Here is a 22,567-nt window from a genome sequence, read left to right as displayed (position 1 = left end):
CGCTTCATTTCCAGCCTTGCAATTTTGAGATTTTTAATAACTTTGAGCAGCTGCATCCATTCATGCCCTCTTCAGTGAGGTAGTGACAGCCCCCTTTCAGAAACCGTGGTCACTGCCTGGCTGCCGGCACCACCGCAGTCCTCAGAACGGGCACTAAGACAGCACCTCATGCGTTTCAGGTCTTTAATTTTTCCCTGCTTGAGCTTTTTCTTTCTTTCTTTTCTTGGCTGTTACTGTTTGTTTTGTTTTTTAACAATTAAATTGGCAGACAAATGGCTATCGCTGGTGGACATTAGGGTTGCAATGAAAAAAAAAAAAACCCCTCCCCCACTTCTTGCTTACATTTCAAAGGCAGTCACCACGGTGGAGATAAGGTGAGGGTTTGTAGAGGTTTCCCAACCCACCTTGGAGCTTCCTTCAAATGGCTGAGGAAAAGTTCCTAATAGGAGCCCCTGACTGTCGATGAAATAAGTCACGCTCTCCCTAATTTCTTGGGTTCAAAGACATGGAGCTAGAAGTGCCTACAATCTTCTTTTAAAAATATAAAACAGGTGCAGCTGGCTTTGGTACAAAACAAAAAAACAAAAACAAAATAAAAATAAAACCAAAACATTCTGGTCGCTGTAGATTCTTCCTTCCCCACCCCAATACATGATGGCCACCCTAGCCTCTGCTCCATCAACTCCAAGGAGCCAGATTTCCATGGAGGATGAAGAGAAATGAGACCAGCAGAAAGAGGCTAAGGGGGTGGAAAAAGGGACATGGTCCTACCGACAGCCCTCCTTAAAGGGGCAGTAGGTTCTGTGGCCACAGATGGGTGTCACTGGGGTGGATGTTAGGCTGGATGGCTAAGGCCAAACATATCCCAGTGGTATTACAGGAGAGGCCCTCCGATACATATGGCTTGGTTCCCATGTCCACCTGGCCCTTTAAATTACTCCCCCCCCCCGTAACCAATAACCAATAAATAAATAATTTTTCCTAAGTGGGGGGGAGAAGGCATGAAAATCGGCATCTGTGGTGTGGCTGCTGGCAGACACCAGGAGTGCAGTGACTTCTAAGTCCCCAAGTCCCCATGGCCCCTAGGTATCCAGGGATCTCAGGAACTGGCAAGGACAGTCAGCAGTTCTCTCAAGGTTTGCCCCCTTTACTATGTTCTTCAGTGGGGCACCAGGCAGGGGGAAAGTATCCCCTTAGCTCTCTGAGGCCGTAGGCTCCCCATCTCGGCTTTCAGTCTCTTCAGGAATGTCCTGCATTCGGGTGAAGTCTGGAAGGCGAGAGACAGGGTAGATAGAGGTGATGAGTGAGCAGGCAGGCTCTCAGGAAAGTAGCACAGACTCACACAAAGGCCCCTAGGGTGGGGGTGGGGACCTTTGAGCACCTTGGCCGGATGACCCTCAGGCAGTAAAGTCACCATTATAACAGGAAACTCTAAGAGGTATTTCATTCCTTCTAGTTTCCTTACTATATAGGGGAGGAAGTCTTTAAGCTGTTTTACTTTACAATGGATTCCTACTACCTGTAAAGGTTGGGAGTTGCCAACCAATGGGAAAACACTGCTTCTCGAGGGTTCTACCACCAGCTTGTCTACTCACAGAGTGGGAAGCCTTCCCAGTCTCTCCCAGAGTCACCAAACTTCAGGAGTCAGAGTACATCCAGAAGTCACAATTCAAAGGGCTTGGACTCAGACACCACAACCACTCTAGGGTCTCACCTCGTGGACTGTGGGGTGGAGACAGGCGGCTACTGACTTCCTCCTCACTACCAGTATCAGGGTCACTGCTGTCCTGCAGTCGATCCTCTGGACTACCAAGTTCTTGTGCCTCTCGGTCATCAAAGGGTCGGTGGAGGGAACGAACAGTCACAGGCAAATCCAGGCGATCATGGCCTCGACTGGGCTATAGAAGGACAAGCACAAGTCCTGGGCATGGGCAGTGTGCAGGCCCTAACACATCTTGTCTCCCACACACACCAATGACTCCCTCTCTCAGTAGATCCATCACCCACTGAGATCACCACTCTATATCCTTGAACACTATATCTGCTGGGCTCAGTTGGTCCTCCAGTTGGCCTTCATATGCAAGAACTCCATGTACCCATAATGCCCCACAAAGACTAATAGCAGAAATGTTTGTTTGTTGGAAGTGTTAAAGATTTGCACAGGCCTCTGCACTAAACTCAGCCTTAAGTTTCTTTTCAGTTCAACTAGTACTTTTTGTCTATATGTGTGTGCTCTTGTGAATAAGGAAGGCAGAGGTCATGTTAGACTTGAGGAAAAAAAACACTTCCACAACTGTCTGATTAAAGCAAGAGGCCAGATGACTACCTTCCCCTAGTCAGGGTTTCAGAGAGCAGCCTCTCACTGCCTTTTGAGGTCCTTTTTACTGGAAAGGGTTTGGGTAGATAGAAAACAACTGTTTAGATTGGTGTGAACACCTGGACGGAAGAGTGGGGGATTCAGGGCTCAAGGCTGCCTGCCGGGTAGGTATGTGCAATAATACATTGCGTGGAAGGGGAGTCGTCACCAGTGTTCAGGAGTTTAGCAAGGCACAAAGGTGTGGGATAGCATCATGGGGTTACAAGTTCAGCATAACATGGTGTGCAGAATATATTAGGTTTAAGAAACAAACTTTATCTTGTAAGGTATGGAGACTTAGTAATAACATGTAACAAAGTGGCTCATTAGAAACAATCTGGCTCCTTAGCAACAGGGAGGACTCTGTTGGGTTTCATCCTCAACCTCTGGTGCCATTCCTTTTTTTTTTTTTCTTTTCATATTTTATTTTAAATATTTATCCACTTTTACTTTATAGGCATTGGTGTTTTCCCTGCCTGTATATGTGTGAGGGGATGCCTGATCCCTGGAACTGTATGTGGGTGCTGGGACTTGAACCTGAGTCCTCTGGAAGAACAGTCAGTGCTCTTAGGAGCCATCTCCCCACCGTTAAAGATGGTCATGGCTAGAGGCAGCCTGGTTGTTTCTTTTACTTCTTTCTTTTAAATTTTGTGTACTGTTGTTTTGCCTCCATGAGTGTATGAGTGTGTTGCATTATATACAGTTTTGAGCTGCCATGTGGGTGCTGGGAATTGAACCCAGGTCCTCTGGAAGAGCAGCCACTGCTCTTAACCTCTAAGCCATCTCTCCAGCCTGAGGTGTCATGTCTTTAGCATGGTGGTGCTGGTGGTGCACCCCTTTAATCCTAGCACTCAGGAGGTGGAGGCAGAGTTTGCCAGGCAGGCAAACTCTGTGAGTCTGAGTCTAGAGTGACTTCCAGGGCAGTCAAGACCACACAGAGAAACCCTGTCTGGAACTCCTGCCCCTGCCAAAAAAAAAAAAAAAAAAGTCATCCACTTTATGACACAGGGCTCCTATTGGAGCTCACCAAGGGGGCTAGGCTGGTTGGCCAATGAGCTTCGAGGGTGAGCCTGCATCTGCCTCCCCAACACTGGGATTGTGAGCATGTACCACATGACAAGGTTTCTGGGGGATCAAACTCAGGTTCTCATGTTTACATGGCAAGCATTTTACCAACTGACACAAATCTGTTGCCTGCTGTGACTTGGACTCCAATCCTTGACAGCTGAGTGTCCTTCAGGTTCTGCAGGCTTCTAAGATCTTGAATGTCATGCCATTACTCCAGGCAGCCTTACCTGGGGGGGATTGAAGCTCAAGTATAGAGCATCGCCCGCTGGAAGGCTGCGGCGCCGGGGGTCCAGAGGCCTGCGAGCCCAGGGTGCTTCTGCTGGGAGTGGCTCGTTTTGGCCCAAGGCTGCCAACTGTCTGCGGATCTCTTCAGCCTCACGCTCCAGCAGGGCCCGGGCTTGCTCGCTCTCTCTGAGCCTGGCCTCCAGGCTTCCAGCTTCAGTTGCCCGCTCTTCCCCGAGCCGCTGGCAGCGCCGCAGCTCTTCCTGCAACAGGGTGTGTTGTCTCTGCAGTAATGCCAGCTCCGTGGCCTGCTTCTCAGGAGTTACAGAAGCAACGGCAGCCCGACCAGCTTCACCATCCCGAGAGTTGGCTCGGGATAGCTTTTCCCACCGTTCAGGGCCCTCAGGAAACAGGGCTTCCATCAATCTTTCCTGCTGGACCACAACAGCCTGGAGGATGGGATGAGGCCAAAAGGTGCTTCAGAAGCCAGTTCTATGCACTTTTCTCTCAACCCCAGACCCTGACAGCTTGGCTTGGGGGAGCACTTAAGCCTGTTAGGAGGACTGTCATCTGCATTGACACCTCTGGGTGCCTCCTCCCTTTCTTCCCCACTCCAGCTCTGGCTCACTGACCTGCAGGCCATGTAGAAGTCCATAAAGATTGACCAATGGCTGTAACACCTCCTGAGGACAGAGGAGAGGATGCAATAGTACCAAGCTTCAGGATGGGGTAAGTACCAGAAGTTATCAAGAGGGTGTGGAAACAATGTCTAGAGACAGACTTAAAAGTATAGATTCCCCCTCCCCCAAAATCAACCAAACTGGGCTACAATTTCTCAGAGAGCAGTGTCTCTCTGTCTCCTCTACCACGACATTCCCATCTCACCTCCTGTGGTGACCTCAACTGATTTCCATTCCGATCCTACAGAAATGAACAAGAATGGGGAGTCAGCGGGCACAGACCTGGGGGCCTTCCTCAGCAGCTGTCTACTGAAGATCCACAGGACAGCTGTGCCCTTTCTCTGGCCAGTCCCCTGCTCTCCAAGAACCCACCTTCTGGCTGGAATCTGAGTCTGCTCTACAGAGCTCAATGGAGCCATTGAAGGTTCTGGCCTCTCCATCTGTTGCAGAAAAGAGAAGGAGCAGGATATACTTCTCCAGGGGCCCCCCGGATCCCTCCTCCCTTATGAAGCCACTCCCATCTTGCTTTCATGCCCTGTACTCACTGGCAGTGACCCCAGGACAGCTACCACTGTCAGATTCTAAGGGTAAGGCTGGCTCTCGGGATGTCACAGGCAGGTCCACACAAGGGCCCAACAGCAGGTCTTTCAGGCTTTCCACTAAAGGGAAAGAAGAGGAGACAGGAGACAAAACCCTGTGAGGATCCATCCAACACACACCAACCAAGTACTTAGGGAGTTCACATTGGGTAGTGTGTGGTTTCAGTCAGCCGTGTGGTATCCAAGGGACACTGAAAATGTTCAAGAGGCAGCAGAGCCTGCCCAAGGGAGAGGCATCCAACAGCAAGCTCAGATCTCTTCTCCTTTCCTTCCCAGGAATTAGACCAGAACAAATCCCAAAACCCTTTATAGGTTGTGGTGCTGAATGAACAGCCTAGACTCTTTAGTGGCCCTCACCTTCACGGAGGGCATCTTTCAGCAGACGCTCGCCTCGAAGGGACTCAAAGGATTCAAGACGGAAAAGGCCCCTGGGCAGGGCAGGTGGGGGCATTTCAATGAAACCAGCTTTTAACGCCTGGAAGTGGACCATCTCAGCAAACAGCTCAACGTTCTTCTGTAGTAGTTCCACCAGTGCCTGGTTTTTCTGCTGCAATTTTGCTGTGGATACGAACAGGTGAGTGTGGAGGGACCCAAGGACCCAAAGAGCCTGTGAAGGGCAGCCCAAAGTCAGCGGAGGGGCAGGCAGGCCAGAGGGGTTGCCCAAGGTCAGGTCAGGGCCAGCAAAGAGGCAGCCCAGGGTCAGCAGAGGGATAGCCTTAGGTCAGCAGAGGGGCAGAACTTAATTTTGTGCTTGAAGCATTCCCAAAAACAAAAAAAAAAATCTTGTGTGTGTGGTGTAAATCACCATTATTTTTGTTTATAAAAATCTATGAATAGGGGCCAGAGAGATGGCTCAGCGGTTAAGAGCACTGGCTGCTCTTCCAGAGAACCTGGGTTCAATTCCCAGCAACCAAATAGCAGCTCACAAGGGTCTATATAGCTCCAATTCCAGGTGATCTGGCAGCTTTAAACACACATGCAGGCAAAACACCAATGCAGATAAAATAAAAGTAAATATATCTTTAAAAAAAAAAAAACACAAACTCAGTGAAAAAGGGTTCGGGTTGGCCACCTTGTCCTCTCCATCTCCTTCCATCAGAACACTCAGAGCTGCTAGCTCAGAGTGAGCACAGTAACTTGCAGTTAGACACAGCTAGATGGCCTTTGGACTCTGGTTTGTTTTGGTTTTTTGTTTGTTTGTTTTTGTTTTTGAGACAAAGTCTTGTGTAGCTAAGGCTAGCCTCAAACTCCTTATATAATTGAGGATATCCTTTGTGGTAATTTGAGATGTACTTAGTACCTAGTGGGTGGCTGTTTGGGAGGGTTAGGAGGTGCAGCCTTGCTGGAGGCAGTATGTCACTGGGGGCAGGTGTTAGGGTCTCAAAGGACTCACACTTTCTCAGCTGTTCCAGTGGTCACATCTGCCACCTGCTATTCCCACCATTAGGAACATTAACCCTCTGGAACTGTAAGCCCCAAAGAAGTCCTTCCTTCTTTGAGTGGCTTTGGTTGTAGTGTCTTATCATAGCAATATAAAAGGAACTAGGGTGACCTTGAATGCCTGATCCTAGCACTGTAGATCCCAAATGCTGGGATCGCAAGGGCGCACACACCACCACAGCCTGCCCTCATTAAAAAACAAGTTTGTTTAAAATTGTCTAACTTTTTAAAATTTTTGTTTGTTTGTTTTTTAGAGACAGGGTTTCTCTAACGTGCAACAGCCCTGGCTGTCTTGAAACTAGATTTGCAGACCATGTTAGCCCTGAACTCACAGAGCTCATTCTGCCTCTGCCTCCCAAGTGTTGGGATTAAAAATCATGAGCCACCAAGCTCAGCATTAACCTTTATTTTTAATCATATGGGTGTTTTGCCCACATGTATGTCTATGTACCATGTACATCTGTGCATCATGTGGGGGCAGTGCCCTCAGAGGCCACAAAAGGGCATTAGATGCCCTTGGGACATAGAGATATTAGATTCTCTATTTTACACACACACACACACACACACACACACACACACACCTATTTAGCCCTAATCTTACAAAATTGTAGCATACACTTAACATTGTTTTAAACTTGGCTTTTTTCAGTTAATGGTTTATTTTGGGATAAATCCCTAGCAGCCCACATGAAGCTTTCATTTTTCCCTTAAGATTATTTTATTCTATGTGTATGAGAGTTTTGCATGCATATAAGTATATGCATCATGCATGTGGCTGGTGACTGAGGTGGCCAAGGGCATTAGAGATCCACTGAACTGAGTTAGACAATTGAGAGTGACCAAGCTGGTGCTGAAAAATCAAACCTGAGCCCTCCGAAGGAGAAATGGGTGCTTTTAACATGTGAGCCATCTCTTTAGCCCCTCTCATCTTTTTGAAAGCAACATGATAGTTTGCGTGGAGGATATGGTGAAAAATCAACTCACTCCCTGCATGGAACTTACTCTTGATCCTCCGGAGGTACGCCTTATCCTCTGTCTCGATCAGAGGGAAGTCCTCCCTAGACGGGCATCTGCAGAGCAATAGGCAGGTTGGATTTGTGGAAAAGACACCAGCGGTCAGCTTTCCCTCCTCTGCACAAGTTCGACAGGACCCTTCTCTCACACCAGGGCATTAGTCACTCTTTGCCCTAATCCTCATCTCGTTCTTACGGCTCAGGCCTATAAAGGTTATGAAAAGCCTGCGTCCGTCTCTAGCTCTGATTGAAGTGGTGCTGGGGGAAGGGCCCAGGCTTCCAGAATGCCAGGCAGGCACTCTGACAACTGAGCTACAAGTGAGCTACTGCACTAACTGTGTTGGAGGGTTTTGTTTTGTTTTGTTTTGGGTTTTCCAGACAGGGTTTCTCCTGTAGCTCTGACTATCCTGAAACTGTAGACCAGGCTGGCTTTGAACTCAAGAGATCCACCTACCTCTGCCTCCCAAGTGCTGGGATTAAAGGCGTGCGCCACCACTGCCAGGCCTGTTGTAGTTTTTAAGACAGGACCTCCGCCTAAGCTGGCCCTGAACTCCTTATGCATTAAGGTTGGCCTTTAACTCTGACTCCTTCTGCCTCCACTTCTCAGGTGTTGGGACTATAGGTGTTCATGCCACACCAGGGCTGTTTTCAACATTTTGGAGAAAAGGTGTTCAGCTCACTAACATCAGTGCTTTAATCACCCCACAGTATGTGTGGCTGGCACTATGTCACTGGCTGACAGGTCTACCAACACTATCTTGGAGGGGTAGCTGGGTTATAAATTAGAACTTTTAACGTAAACTTTCTATCTTGACTCATCTTGTCTATCCCCAGCTTCTGCCCCAACCTCTCATGATGAGTTTAGTTCCCAGGAAGTATTCCGCTTAGGACCTGAAGCCATAGGAACACGCAGGCACACTCACAGGCGCACACTCTGCTGGATGACACGGATCCAGGTAGTGCGGTCATCTCGGGATGCTGCGTGCACCTCATACATTTCAGGTGGGCCAGAACTAATCAGAAACATCCCTTTTGCCTGGTTGGCAATGTCTCTTACGATGAGATTCTGCAAGGATACCACTGAGGGCTTGTCCTGTCAGGGAGATGGAAGAATTAAGCCAAGGAATCCTAATCCTTAATATCTGGGTTTTCAGTCCTAGACTACCAAAAGGATTGAAGATGATGATACATGCGAGAGGCCAAGTGTCAGCACCACCAGGACAATTTAGGTGTGCATGAGTCCCTCGATACACTCATATTCATATTCTGTCTGTCTCTGTCTCTCACTCTCTCTCATGGGTCTCACTATGTGTTCAACTGGTGTTGAACTCACTATGAACCCCAAATAGCCTCAAAGTTATTGAGGCTCTATTTTGGCCCTATTTTCCCAGTACTGGAACTGTAAGCTTGTGTCTGCTTTACTTTTGTTGTTCTTGCTGTTTTTGAGACTAGATCTCACTCTGTGACCCCTGACTGGCTTGGAACTTGCTATGTAAACAAGGCTGACTGAACTCAGAGATTTACCTATCTCTGCCTCCCAAGTGCTGGGATTAAAGACATACTCCACCATTGCAATGGTAAATTTACTTACTTTTTAGATGCGGGTCTCATGTAGTCTAGGCGGGACTTGAACCCACCATGTGGTTCTCACCCTGCACTCCTGATCATTCTATTGGTAACTCCCAAGAGCATTGTATTATACAGGCATGTACCTACCCCTTCATCATCTACAAAATGAAGCTAATGACAGCTCTCCTGACAGGGTAACCGTGCCTGTGCACAGGAGTGACACCTGGCAGCTTTCTTACTTTTTATTATATAGAACTAACAGCTATTATAGGAATTTGACTGAGTAAGACTTTCTTGGGCTTGGTAAGAAAATCGAGGTATAAGAGAACAGAAGCAAGCTCACCAGGGACGTGAAAATGTATTTCTGGTCCTTTTCCTGGAGAAACACCAGCACATCTGTCATTAGCAGTAACAGGACATCTGGCCAAGACACAAAGTGGAAAAATGGTTAGCACTAAAGGCTCAAAGCCACTGTCTGCTCCTCCCCGAGGACCAGGAGCTCCTTCTCAGGCGGTCTCCCAGTCTCCCCCACCTGTCTCTCTTGTCTCCCATTGCTTCCTTCATCTTTCCTGACCTCTGACCTCCGACCTCACCATACTTTTTTTTTTTTTTTTTCAATGTTTCTAGACAGGATTTCTCTGGGTAGTCTTGGCTGTCCTGGAACTCACTCTGTAGACCAGGCTGGCCTCCAACTCAGAGATCTGCCTGCCTCTGCCTCTCAAGTGTGGCCACCACTGCCTGGCTCAACCTCCTCATTCGGTCAACATGGAAACAGAGGGAAAGAGAGAGCTGCCTGTTCTACCAGACAAAACAGCCTCTTGGGCCAGCGAGGAGCACAAAGGAACTCTTGCCTCAACTGGTTCAGAATTGTTTGTTTTTAGTTTTGTTTTTTAATCATCCAGTTTTAGTCAGGTGTGGTGATTCCAGCCCTCCCGAGGTAAAGGCAGGCAGACCTCTAAAAGTTTGTCAGCTGGGTTTATAAATCATGTTCTAGGCCTGCCAGAACTACATAGGAAGATACTGTCTAAAAAGAATAAAAAAGAAAAAGGCCCAATAAGTAAATAAATGACAACAATAACAAAAAGAATCTAAATCACCCAATTCTGATTCTTTGAAGTTTATTTTGTATGTAGAAGTGTTTTGACTGCATGTGTGTCACATGCATGTAATCCCCATAGATGCTGAAAGAGAGCATTGGGCCCCCAGGAACTAGAGTTACACAGCTGGAAATTGTAAGCTGCCACGTGGGTGCTGAGAACTGAACCTAGATCCTTTGCAAAAAGAACAAGTGCTCCTAACCACTGAGCCGTTGCTTCAGGCCAACTCATCCTCCCTAATCTAGGGTTTTCAGCCGCCCCCCAGAAAAGCCATGCTTGTTCTAGAGGCTCTGTAAACCAGCTGCTGTTACATAAACACTTACTTACACATTAACATATAGGTTCAAGTGATCTTCCTGCCTCAGCTCTTAGATAGCTGAACTACAATCAAGTACAAGCAGGACTTGCTTGATCCAAGATTTTTCTAAGTCAGGATTCCCAGAACAAGACAGGTTGTGTTCTTTGCCTTTAAGTTCCGTATCTGGTATCTGACTAATGTGTAAGCACCTTTTTAGGTATTCTAATACACTGACATATTCCTGTCTCTTACCTTTTGTAAAAGAGAGGGACCAAGTCAGTTTCCTTCCAGGAGAGCAGACTGCAGGCCACCTGTCACCCACAACCTCTGACTAATCTCATCTCTAACCCCAGCTGGCCCTGCTTCAGTTTCTTTCTCTTGCCCCACCCTCTGAGCTCTGAGACTGTCATGGCTTCTGCACTCAGAGGAAGGGAGGAACCAAAGACCAATTCTTTAAGACTTGAAAGCCACAGTGAAGAACACACAGTCACCCTTTGCTTGTGGGGATTTTTACTAAACCGTGGACACACAAGGGGAGGGCTTTGCTAATCGCTCAGAAACAGAGCTCTCCAGCCTTGCTATTTTTACCCCTCAATGCTTTATATTCTTAGCTGCTGCGTGGGAGAGATGGGAAGGAGAGAGAGGGATGGAGGAGAGAGCCTAGTAAGGACTGACAGGACTCAGGCCCTAGGGTAGGAATTTCACAGCATAGATGTAATCCCGTATGAGCTCTGGCTTCAGGCACCCCCCTCCTTCACCTTTAAAACTGAGGTCTAGAGGTGCTATTTTCTTGTCCAGATTTAGGAGCAAGGACTTTAACTGTAGATAAATTCTAAAAGGTGAGCCTGGGATAGTACACCCTGTCACCCCAACGCCCACCCTCACCCTCACCCCCACGCCCACCCCAACACAGCCCTGTTCTCCTGATCTCTCTTCTCCAGCCTCTCAGTCCTTCCCAGGGTTCAATTCTCACTCTGGATCTCCCAGACATATCTCTGCTGGGATTCTGGCCGGAGTTGGCACCACCGCAGCAGTAGGTTTGTCTCTGACTCTCACCCTTGGTGAAAGGCTGTAAAAATAATCCCTAAGGGTGACTGCAACTCACATATCTACCTCTGACGTCTGCCAGGAGGACCACTGACCTTTAAAGCGGCCGGTGGCTGTCTTCCAGAGCAGGCAGCCATCGTGGATAAGTTTTCTCCGCAAAAGTTCATCTCGGCCAAAGGGGCCCTTGCCTGGCACAGGGGTCTGAGCCCGAGGATCCATTCGATTGTAAATCTCCTGCAGGCGGGCCTCTTTCTCCAGCTCGTGCACATCCTGGTCCACATTGGACAACAACTCCTTCACTAGTCCTAGGGCCGCGGCCAAGTCTTGGTACTCTTCTTCAATCCCTGGTACCAGACGTCCAGCATGAGAGACAGTTCAACCAGTGCTGTTCCAACCCAATTCTACCTGAGACTGCTCACCATTCCCCACCAGCCCCACCACCGTGCTCTTCCTCACCATGGGAATTCTGCAGGATCCGGTTGATGAGCACTGGGTATTTGGTGATCCGCTGAGTCACCAGGAGAATGCACTCCTGGACCCCGTGCCGCTTCAACACAGCCGAGCGGGTCATTTTCTGTAAGGGAAGAGGAAAGATTAAGGGGACAGAAAGACTGGAGCCCAGGCTCTGAGGCTGGCCCAGCCTGGCATCCTCCTCATGTTAGCCTAAGCAGACAGCTTCTGGGAAATGAGTAAGCAAATGTCACAGGTCTGTGGTGGCGAGCAAACCAACAGTGGCATGAAAACTATACCAACATCCTCTTGCCCAGTGAGGGGTGGCTGTTGATCTAAGAGTGAGCTAGGTGTAGTGTCACAAGCCTTTAATAGCAGTACAGGAAGGCAGGTGGATCCCTGTGAGTTTTGAGGCCAGCCGCATCTATACAGTGAGTTCCATGACAGCCAGGGTGGCATAGAGACCATGTCCCAACAACCGAGAGATCTAGGGGCACAGTCCACAAGGGTGTTGAGGGGCTGCCCTCTGAGCACACAGCTCCCATATGCTACCCCGGGGATGGGAGAGTTTGGGTTTGAGTCTGAGAAGGCTGGGCTTAGGCTTGGAGATGTTTGCTCACCCGGATGAACTGTTGGAAGCGCTTGTCTCGAGCGTACAGCTCCTTATAGAGCTTTAAGGCCTTGGTGTGGCGGCTGCAGAACTCTGAGTAGGTCTTGCGCATCTGCTCAGCATTGGAACCTGAGAACTGGAAGTCAGGAGAGCAAGACCAGGTCAGCCCTCCCTACAGAGCCGCCCCTCAGCCCTCAGTACACCTCTGGCCTTCTGTTCCACAGCTTCCTCCCCTCCAGCTGTCCCCTGCTTTGCTTCCCTCCAGCCACCAGTTTGCTTGGAGGTAAGAATTGTTTACTCCTTAGCCAATAAGATGGCTCAACAAGTAAAAGAACTTGCTACCATCATGCCTGACAACCTGAATTCAAATCCTGGGACTCACATGATGGGAAAGAACCACCTCCCAGGAGTGGGCTCTGACCTCCACATGCCCATGTGCATTCATGAACAGCTCCCGTGTGTCTTTTCCCACATGCTCATGTGCGTTCATGAACAGGTCCCCTGTGTCTTTTCCTACCTGACTGATGAGCAAGTCACCCAAACGATGGATGACAAAGTTCCGGGTGCTGCCTGGACATAGGGCCTGGCGCCGCCGTTCCAAAAGCTGACTAAGGAAACGTGTGTGAATGTCACTAAGCTCATCCACACAGGGGAATAGGCCCTGGACCACTTCTGGCTCCAGTTGCAACTCTTCCAGCATCCCAGTGCGAAAGAGGCGGGTCATAATCTTCAAGGTTCTCACATGGTGCAGCTCTGTCTGGATCAGCTCTATGAGACAAAGGGATATTTGTCCCTGTTGTACTCTACCTCAGGCACAACTCATGGGGCCCTACATGCCTCTCCCAAGTTAAAGCTTGTGTGGCTGTCATCTCAGACCACTTCCTTGTCATTTCAAGCAGTGGACTATTTTAAGGCAAGAGTCCTGTGTGTTAGGTGTGTAGGTTTCCCAGTTCCCGGCACGGTGTTGGGCATGAGGGAGGCAGAATGAAGACTGAGGACTGAGTTGAGGTAGAGCTATCAGTGGGGCCTTGGGAGCTGTGCAGTGGTACATACTCTTTATCTCAGAACTCCGGAGGCTGAGGCAGGAGGATGGAGAGTTTGAGACCAGCCTGGCCTACATAGTGAGACTCTTATCTCTTAAATAAAAAATAAAGGGCTGGTGAGATGGCTCAGTGGTTAAGAGCACTGACTGCTTTTCTGGAGGTCATGAGTTCAAATCCCAGCAACCACATGGTGGCTCACAACCATCTGTAATGAGATCTGATGCCCTCTTATGGGGTGTCTGAAGACAGCAACAGTGTACTTACATATAATAAATAAAAAAATAAAAAAAAAATATCCCAATGGCACCAAGAAGTAGGTGCACAGGCACAAGCTGGTGCCCTCTGGGGACATGGAGGCCAAGGATGGGATGAGGGTGTGTGTCCAACAGGTAGGTGGCAGGGAGAAGACGCAAGTAAGCAGGGTCTGGTTAAAAAGGGGCAGGGGGACCAAAGTGCCCTTGGCGTACCATAGATGACATCTTGCTTCTTCATCACCTCCTTTTTATGTTGCTGCAGGAAGCTGCTATCCACGGCAAGGCTCCACGAATCTGCCTCGAAGTCCTTCTCATCCATCTCAAAGTCACTCATCAGCTCATTGTAGAATACCTCTACACCTGTGCATCAGTGCAGGCGGCACCTCAGAGCCCGGCTCTCCCTTCCCTGTGTCCTCTTCCTCCCCGTCCCAGGCTTCCCACACCACAGTCTTGCCAACACACACCTCCCCAAGGCCAGGTCTGCTCACCTTCATCAATAAGGGATTCCACAGACAGTGTCCGGTTCCGCATGTTGAGGGAGTCTGTGGACTGGGAGAGGATCTGACGCAGCCCCAGAGGAGACTCATCATTGAAATGTCTGAAGGAAGTGGAGGCCATCTGCATCACCCCAACTCGGGCAGGAGGTCCCTTCCCAGGTTGGGACCCAAGGTTGGGCTCCTAGGGATAGCTACTCTGTGCTGGAGCTTATCTTTCTTGTATCTGTCTCCAGTTCTGAACTCAGGGAAAGAAATAGTGCTCTCGTGGGCTTTGAACTCTCTCCTGTCAAGCCCCCTCTTCCCCAAACAGAAGCTCACCCAGCAATGTTGGTAGTGGAAACACTTTTGGCCAAAGACAAGGAGGAGAGGCCACGACGAGAACCCAGGAGGGACTGCCGGAAGCTATCAGAAGGGTAGATGGCAGACGTTGGCCGCTCTCTGGTGGTTGCTGTAAGAAAGGAAGCAGGAGCAAACTTAATTCCTTGGCCCTTTGCTCTCCTAGGCTCCTCAAGAGGAACCATGGTGAATTGTCTGGCCTGTCCTCAGCTCCTTAGTGTCAAAGAAAATTGGCAAAACCCATCAAGATAATGCCACTGTTTACTGTGCAAGCCTCCATCATGAATTAAGAGCCTGTTCATATATGTTCTTCCACCCCAGACAAGCCTATAAGCAAACTCAAGGCCAGAAATATAAGACCTGTCTGCAGTGATCCAAGCTGGTGAGAAGGAACCTGCTGAGCACCATGCTCTTTCTGAACTGACAGTTGACAGTCAACCCCCAAATGAAGTACAGATAAATGTCTATCATAATAGGATGTGGCAAGGCTGAAGTCATCCTTGTCCCTCATCTCTATTTGGACTAGCCTGTCTAGATACTAAGCCCAGGAATAAGGACTATCCATTATGGCACTCCCACCCAAGTGGAGCTGTGTGTGTAACTGGGTATGACCTCAGGGGGGCAGCAGAGCCCATGGGCTCAGAAGCTTGGTGGTCCTGTGACTTCCCTATTACTCACTCTTACTTCGGAGAGAAACGGACTGCAAGGCAGTGTTGTTCCTCAGCAATGCAGCTTTCTGTTGCTGTGAGACACAAAGCAAAAGAGAGACACTAAAAACAGCTGTCACCCAGAGACTACCCTGCCACACACCCAGGACAAGCCAGGATCTGGCAGCTGCCCTTTTGGGAGAAAGCTAACCCTGCATTTAAGGGAATCAGGATGGGTAAACTAGTATACCAGGGATATGTTTACATAGGCCAAGGGTCTGGGATGCCCCATGGCAAGGAGAGGAATGAGTGGAAAGACACATGGGTATGGCACTGCCCTCCCTGCAAGCCCTCCACCCACCCAGCCATCTCACCTTCTGCTTGACCTTGGTACAGTTGGCCAGGGTGTCTTTACAGCGGTTGTGGATGGTCACGTTGCATGCTGGGAGGGTGGGGTAGAGAGGGTAAAGGGAGGGCTGGGGTGGCACAGGGGGTGACAAGCCCACATGTAAACACCCAACTTCCCAGGTCATATATTCTGCAGACACTCCTCTCAGCTTCCCAAAGTTGTTGGTCATTATCACATGTCAACCCCTCCCCCACCTCCCTCTTCCTTCAAGCAGGAACTGAAGTGAGAGGGGTCTGGTGTGGACGATCCAGATGGTTGGGAAATCCTATGGCCAGGAGAACCAGAGGGAAGAGAGGTGTCTGCTGCTTGGGAAGAGCAGAAAGCACAAAGGAAATGACACTGCAGATGACCATGGGGACTCCCAAGACCAGAAGCTGACAGAGTCAGAATGCACCATAGTACCTGAGGAAAGCTCCCTACTCACTTCACTCAAAAATGCTCATTTCGCAGATGAAGAATCTGATCTGGATGTTGCTTGCTAACCTAGGTCACCCAGGAGGTGGAGAGCTAGGAATTAAACTTAGATATGCTCAGATCCAAAAGCCATTCTCTTCCATATATTTCCATATATATGCCAGTGGCTTCTGCTTATTGCTCCAGAGTCTGGACCCAGTGGCCCTACCCTTTCCCATCTTGGCAGCCTTCTGCATTAACTCCATTCTGGGGGCCTTCTCCCTTGTAGGCCCGGGAAGTTCTGTTCCCCAGTAAGGCAAACTACAGCTCCCACACTCCATCTGCTTCTCCCCCATCCCCCACTCCACCTCTCCATGAAGTAGCAAAGGAAAAAGGAGTAGCTGAGCCTAGACTCAGGACCATGGCTGTTCCCTTCCTGGCATGCCCTCAGCTCTACAGCTTCTCCTCCCACCCCCAACACCACAGGAAACTCTGCTAACTCAGGCAGACAATGCCCAACACCAGGCTCACTTCCACAAATACAAGGCACACAGGGTGGGGCAGAAAGGAGTGATGGAAGCCAGGCTGTGGCAGTGCCCACCCCCTGGAGCTCCCTTCTCCTACCCCCAACACCTAGTGTCTCTGGATCAAGCCTCCGCTTTCCACCTGCTCTCAAAATAGTGCTACCCACCTCCCCAGTTCCCCTGGCAACAAGCTTCCGGATTGAGTATTTTGCCAGGTCTCTAGAGGGATCTAGATTGGGGTTACCTCCTCATCCTTTTGGCTCTAAATCAAGTGGTAAAGAAGTAGGGGGCAGGCCTCACTGGTTCTTTCTGAGGTTCCTTTCCAACATCCCACAAGGATTAGGAGGCTAGAGTGGAGTTGTGCCGGTCAGCATCAAGCTACAACACTTTCATCTACTCAAAGGAAGGCATGGGGGTGGGGGTGGGGCAGGGTGGAGCTAAAGCCGTCTGCACTGGTATCCTAAGGAGGCAGGAATTCCTCTGTCTCCTTCCTGGGACAGGATAAAGGTTAGACATGGGCAAGATTAGGAGTTTTGTGTCTGTCCCTCCATCACACAGATCTCTGATGAATTTCTTTATCAGGGATAAAGAAACAGATAATCCCAACCTGTCCTTGAATCAGCAGACTCCTGCTCTACTCACATGCAATAGAAAGGCAGAGGCATGGGATCCTCAAGTCTAAACTGTCCAGGAAGACAGGCAGAGGCAGCTGCAAGGCTGGCAGCTTCCCTCCATTCCCTAGCTCCTCTCCCACCCTGGTTCATAGCACACATTCCTGCTCATTCTCCAGACAGTTCTCCCAACTGTCAGCAGCTGTTCAGGGAGCGAGGGGGATACCCAAGCAAGTGACAGCTGCATGGAGAGTAACAACAGCCTCTGTCACCCCACACCCAAGAGACCAACCAGCTTATGTCACATTCCAATGGCCACCACCCAGTGTGAGCAAGGGCAGCAGGAGACCAAGCACCTGAGCATGAAACTTGAGCCCAGCTGGGATCCAGAAAATAGAGTCCCTTTAAGGGTCCAGAGTGGACAGACAGAAGAACTAGGGTTGATGATGACCGAGGCTAGGTGACCTTTGTGACCAAAGACTTACTGGGACAAATGAGGGCTTCCTTGGCTGTGATGCTCTTGTTACAGGCATAGCACATAGTCATGCCTGAGACGGAGATGGTGGTGAAGAGGTGGCCGTTGGTATAGCGGGCATCTTTAGCTTCCTTCATCTTCTCCTTTTCCCGGGTCTGTGGAAAGGTTGAGAGACAGTGGTGAGGCTGGAAGACACCCAGGTAGCTGGAGACCAGAGAGACAGGCTGAAAGCAGAGGCATGGGAGAAATGCCTGCCTAGAAAGAGGCTGGAGTGACACCAATTGCTAAAGCACAATCCGCTACGCACGGGTGTCCGAGATGGCTGTCCAGACATGACCAGGCCCTGGGCAGTCAGTCCCTAAGGCTGCTAGGCTTCTGACCTACCTGACCCCGGCGACTGGGCTGCCTCCTGTTACCACTCATCTCCCTAGCTCTAGAGCTCTGCGTCCTCACTCCACCTTCCAGCCTTAGCTCTGCTCGCCCCCGGGCTGCTGTACGCTTTCTCTGTGCTGGGGGAAGATGCGCAGAGAGAGGGGAGGACCAGTGAAGCAGAGGGTGCCAGCTCACCAGCGCTTTCCAATCTATGGGAGTTAGCTCCTCTCATAACCATGACAACGGGTGTTGGAGCTGCTGTCTTCAAAGCAGTCATGGGGGAGCAGGGATGGCAAAGCAGGAGATCCCCTTATTAGACTGGCTAGTGGGGGCAGGATGCCTCTTCAGACACCATCAACTCAGAGGTCAAGACCCTAAACCTCTAACTCTTCTACTTAGTCAAAGCCCAAAAGATCCCTCACTAGCTGTGTGTGTGTGTGTGTGTGTGTGTGTGTGTGTGTGTGTGTAGGGGTCAGGTACCCAAGAATACCCTTGAACTCAGATAACGGATGAGATTACAACACTCTCTAGTGTCTTCTTGCCCCCTGAGGTATATGTTGACCTTTGCCTTTGCGTTTGAGCTTTCCCCTACCTCCTCCAGCTTCTGTAAGAGTTCTTGACTTCTTTTCTTTTCCTCCCCAAGCTCCAAGAGCCAGAAAAGGTGGTAGCTAGAAATGGCTGTGGTAGCCCATGTCTGTTAACCCCTGCACTTGGGAGACTAAGACAGGAATATTGCAGCAAGCCTGGGCTATAGAACAACTGTCTCAAAACAACAACATCACAACAAAAACGTGCGAGTGCACACACTCATACTCAAACAGCACTGAAGAAGTGGAGGCAGGAAGCTTGGGAGTTCAAAGACATCCTTGGCTATATAGTGATATGGGGCCCTATCTCAAAACACCAACCACTACGATCAAAAAAACAAAAATAAACAAACAAAAAGGTTAGAAGAGAGCTTAAAAGAAAAGTAAAGGCATCTGATGACCCCACCAGGTCAATCCCCAGGCCCCACATGGCAGAGAAACAGAACTGACACATTCAAGTCATGGTACGGACCCTATAAATTAGAAAGGGCAATATAAATGGTACAGGGGGCATGGCTTTAATACCAGCACTTGGCAAGAAAGGCAGGCAAGATCTCTAAGTCTGAGGCCACCCTAGCCTACATAGCAAACTCCAAGCTAGTCAGAGTTTACACTGAGACCCTGTATCTAAAGTAATTAGTTAACTAATTAACTAAAGATGTTAGAGGACATGCCAGGCAGGAGTGAAGCTGGGCTTTAAACCTAACATGTGGGTGGCAGAGTCAGGCGGATCTCAGACTTTAAGGGCAGCTGGATCTACATAGTGAGTTCCAGGACAGCCGGGGCTACACAGAGAAACCTTGTCTCAAAGGGAAAAAAAAGGAGACAAGGACACCATGCAGGTGGCTGAGACTGAGAGTAGGAGCCCCAAGTTTAGGACACTGGCTGGGACCCTAGGACAGAAAGTCACAATTCAGTGAAAAACGTTCAGCCTGGGCCTGGATAAGAAGTCCTGCCTACGCCACTAACCACACTGGCAGTCAGAGGGGGAGGATGGGAAAAAGGGAAGCATAAAGTTGCTGAGTCAACAGTCCAGGGGCCAGAGAGCATTAGACCACAGTGCCCTGGGCCTTGGGGTGGCCCAAGGATGACAGAGCCCAGTGGTCTAGATGGATCACCTCCTTATGTTCCCTCCTCGTGCCTTCCCACCTCCACCATGCGATTTTCCTCTCTCCCCTACTATATACTATTGGGGTTTCATTTGGTAACTTTTTGTTTTATTTTGTTTTGAGTCAGTCTCTCACCATGTTGCCTTGTCTAGACTTGAACTAAAGGTAATCCTCCTGCCTCAGCTACCAAAGTACAGGGGTTTCAGGTGTGCACCCGCAGGCCAGGGCTCCTCTCTTTATCCAGCCTGCTCTCTTCTCTCCTTATCTTGGTCCTCTCTCCTGTCCCCTGTTCTTAGCGAACTCACCTGTCCCCCATGCCTTACACTCTTTCTCTCAGCCATGCGTCTACTTCTCTAATGGATGGTCCTCCCTCCCTCCTTGTCCCTGTGGCTGGCTCCTCCTCTGAGGGACACTCCTTCAGACTCTAGTATGGGACACTTCAGCATCCCCTGCTCTAGTGGCTACTACCTACCTGAATCGCTAGAAAAGTCTCCCACTGCTCTTCATTCTAGCTGTCTTGTGGTAAAGTACAGCTCTTTAATTGTTTTTAGATCAAAGTGACCTCAAATTCACCTCCTTGGACTTCAAATGCCAAGCCTAAATATCCCTTGCCACATGCTCTCTCCCCCTCTTCACCTCTCTGCCCTCCCACGCTTCTCTAGGACACCAATCTAGAGTATGAATATTTATGACAATTTAATTAAAAACAAATAAGCAAGTAAAAGAAGAATGGCAGTCACCAGAACAATGCACCTGGCAAGGGCCACTCCAGAAGGAGCAGTGTGCTTACAGACACATTCTAACGCTGCGAGAGGTTCTTACCACACAGCTCTCTGTACATCCTGCCTGCACAGTTCTGCTGGGAGTGGCCAAGGAGCTGGGGCCAGACCGGACTCCAATAACCCTTTCCCTCCTTGCACCATACAGACCCCCAGTTGCTCTGGTCCTTGCCTTCCACCTACCAACACTCACCCTCTCGCCAAGTGACCCCTGCTCTAGGCGGGCAAGCAGAGGGCAGCAGCCACAGCAGCAGCAGCACATCCCAGCACGGGCCCTGGCCAGCAGCGAGCGGCCCTGGCACGGCCTAGCACTATTGTCCCAGAGATGGCTGTACTGAGCCCGCCCCAGGGCTCAAGCTGTGGAGAATGGAATAACATGGGAACTGCTTACTGGGGGGTAGGGGGTGAGGGGTGGGGGGATTTATTCACTGTCTCCCATTTACACACAGCAAGAAGAACAGCTCTTCATCTCCTCCATGCCACAGTAAGTCCAGGAAAGGAGCAATCATGGGGGGGGGGGGTTTACACACCAAGAAGTCCAGATACTGGGAAGGCTGAAGTAGGAGGATGGTCACTTCAGAGCCAACCTGGACAACTTAGTAAGACACTATCTTAAAAGAAAATGTCTAAAAAAGCGGGCACAGGATGTTGCTCAGGGTTCAAGGGTCTAATAGATGTGAAACACTGGATTAAATCCTAGCACCACAGGGGGCAAGAAAGACCTGTCATTCCTCAGTCCAAGCATTCACCTCAGGGTCCATGGCCCTTTCTGCTGGACCCAACCTTCTGCTGTCCAGCTCTGGAGATTTCCTGCTGCTTCCTCACAGATCTCGGAAGTCTTCCCTGCTCTCAGACATTATCCAGGCTAATGTTCCATGTGGGGTTAACTGAATATCGAACTGAACAGGCTTGAGTGTTTCAGCATACTCCTGTAGTTCCAGCACTTGGGGGGGGGGGGCAGGGCAGGAGAATCAGGAGTTCGAGGCCAACTTCCATCCTGAGATCCAAAAGCCTCATTCATATACAGCAGGCACCCAATGTGCATTGGAAAATGGGGGTAAAGGGGGAAGGAATGCCAGGGTCTCCAGTAGCACCCCTGCTCTGGGGAGACCCTTTACTGCCCGTGAGAACCATAGGAACTTCTGTCCCCTTCTAGTTCTTCCTTTCCCTCCTCCTGGAGCACTCCCAAGCTGGATCTCCTACTCCCTCTGACTGAGACCTCCCCTGGGGGTCAGAATGTCAGCTCAAAACCTCCTTCCATTCTCACACCAAACCTTGGCCACTGTGGGGAGACAAGTTCTCTCCACCATGTGCCCTAGGCTAAGAGAAAACAATGATTCATATAAAGGCAAACCTAGGCTCTGGCTTCCCAGGCTCCTGGGGTGAGTCAGAGTGGCTCTCCCAGTTCTCACTCCCTCCTGTCTCCATACCACGGCCTCTGGGAGAATTGTGTGGTGTTCACAACGACCACTGATTGTGAGAGACTGGCCTCAGCCTCTTCCTTAAGACTCCACAGCCAGAGGACTCTTGAAGGAGTCCACTGGGACTCAAAGCCCGTGGCTCCGCCCTGGACAGCTAAGACACGGGGACACTGGTTGTGAAGGAGAAGGGCTGTTGAGCAGTGCAGAACTTGCAAACTTGGTTTCAATTCCACAAGGGGCAATCTATGAGCCTGGAGAACGAAGAGAGAAGATTCCTGATGCGAGTCCAGGAGGAGGACTTTAGATGGTCTGCGTGAGGCTCTGCTCCTTCAGACGCTCCAGGGAGGGACATGGAATACTGGAAGCTGAGAGAAGGTAACCAAATGCAGACCACTAACGCCACAGCCAGAAACAAAAGAGAAGGCCATCACAGAATACACAAAGGCACTTAGAAAGCCTCTGCTTAATGAAGGATGGCAAACCACCGGACATGGGATTGGGCAGCATCCTGGTGATGCAGAAAAGAGGCACTTAAGCCACAGGCAATAAAATCCAGCTAGATAGAGACTCTGAGACCCAGTTACCATGGACCCCAGCCTGCTCTCCACCCAGCCACACCTGTCAGGCCAAGAGGGAAAAGGCAAGAAAAACGCAGACA

The 22,567-nt window shown here is 49.8% G+C and overlaps 1 protein-coding gene across 12 annotated transcripts in view; it reads right to left on the bottom strand.

Moving 5' to 3' along the window:
* Positions 1–169: 169 nt before the first annotated feature.
* The window catches only part of Arhgef2 (Rho/Rac guanine nucleotide exchange factor 2), a 50,239-nt gene continuing 27,841 nt past the window's right edge, over positions 170–22,567 (bottom strand). For 7 of the 12 annotated variants that reach the window (XM_076932705.1, XM_034499486.2, XM_076932709.1 and 4 more), the window contains 21 exons: positions 17,652–17,796; positions 15,604–15,671; positions 15,261–15,324; positions 14,565–14,694; positions 14,238–14,347; positions 13,963–14,109; positions 12,970–13,220; positions 12,463–12,588; positions 11,849–11,966; positions 11,488–11,736; positions 9,294–9,370; positions 8,305–8,474; positions 7,371–7,438; positions 5,283–5,483; positions 4,872–4,985; positions 4,699–4,766; positions 4,532–4,567; positions 4,279–4,329; positions 3,652–4,095; positions 1,715–1,898; positions 170–1,267 (listed from right to left, as the gene is read on the bottom strand). In XM_076932705.1, the coding sequence (XP_076788820.1) occupies positions 1,194–1,267; positions 1,715–1,898; positions 3,652–4,095; positions 4,279–4,329; positions 4,532–4,567; positions 4,699–4,766; positions 4,872–4,985; positions 5,283–5,483; positions 7,371–7,438; positions 8,305–8,474; positions 9,294–9,370; positions 11,488–11,736; positions 11,849–11,966; positions 12,463–12,588; positions 12,970–13,220; positions 13,963–14,109; positions 14,238–14,347; positions 14,565–14,694; positions 15,261–15,324; positions 15,604–15,671; positions 17,652–17,796 (2,895 nt within the window). In that variant the 3' untranslated portion in view covers positions 170–1,193. Of the gene's footprint in view, positions 1,268–1,714; positions 1,899–3,651; positions 4,096–4,278; positions 4,330–4,531; positions 4,568–4,698; positions 4,767–4,871; positions 4,986–5,282; positions 5,484–7,370; positions 7,439–8,304; positions 8,475–9,293; positions 9,371–11,487; positions 11,737–11,848; positions 11,967–12,462; positions 12,589–12,969; positions 13,221–13,962; positions 14,110–14,237; positions 14,348–14,564; positions 14,695–15,260; positions 15,325–15,603; positions 15,672–17,651; positions 17,797–18,025; positions 18,138–20,681; positions 20,751–22,567 lie in introns of those variants that run through there. The other 5 variants (XM_034499487.2, XM_076932707.1, XM_076932706.1 and 2 more) reach the window with 4 other exon arrangements.

The sequence above is a fragment of the Arvicanthis niloticus genome, chromosome 4 (assembly GCF_011762505.2).
Source record: "Arvicanthis niloticus isolate mArvNil1 chromosome 4, mArvNil1.pat.X, whole genome shotgun sequence".
Taxonomy (NCBI): Eukaryota; Metazoa; Chordata; class Mammalia; order Rodentia; family Muridae; genus Arvicanthis; species Arvicanthis niloticus.
Note: the sequence above shows the minus strand (reverse complement) of the source record. Positions and strands in the feature narration are given on the sequence as shown.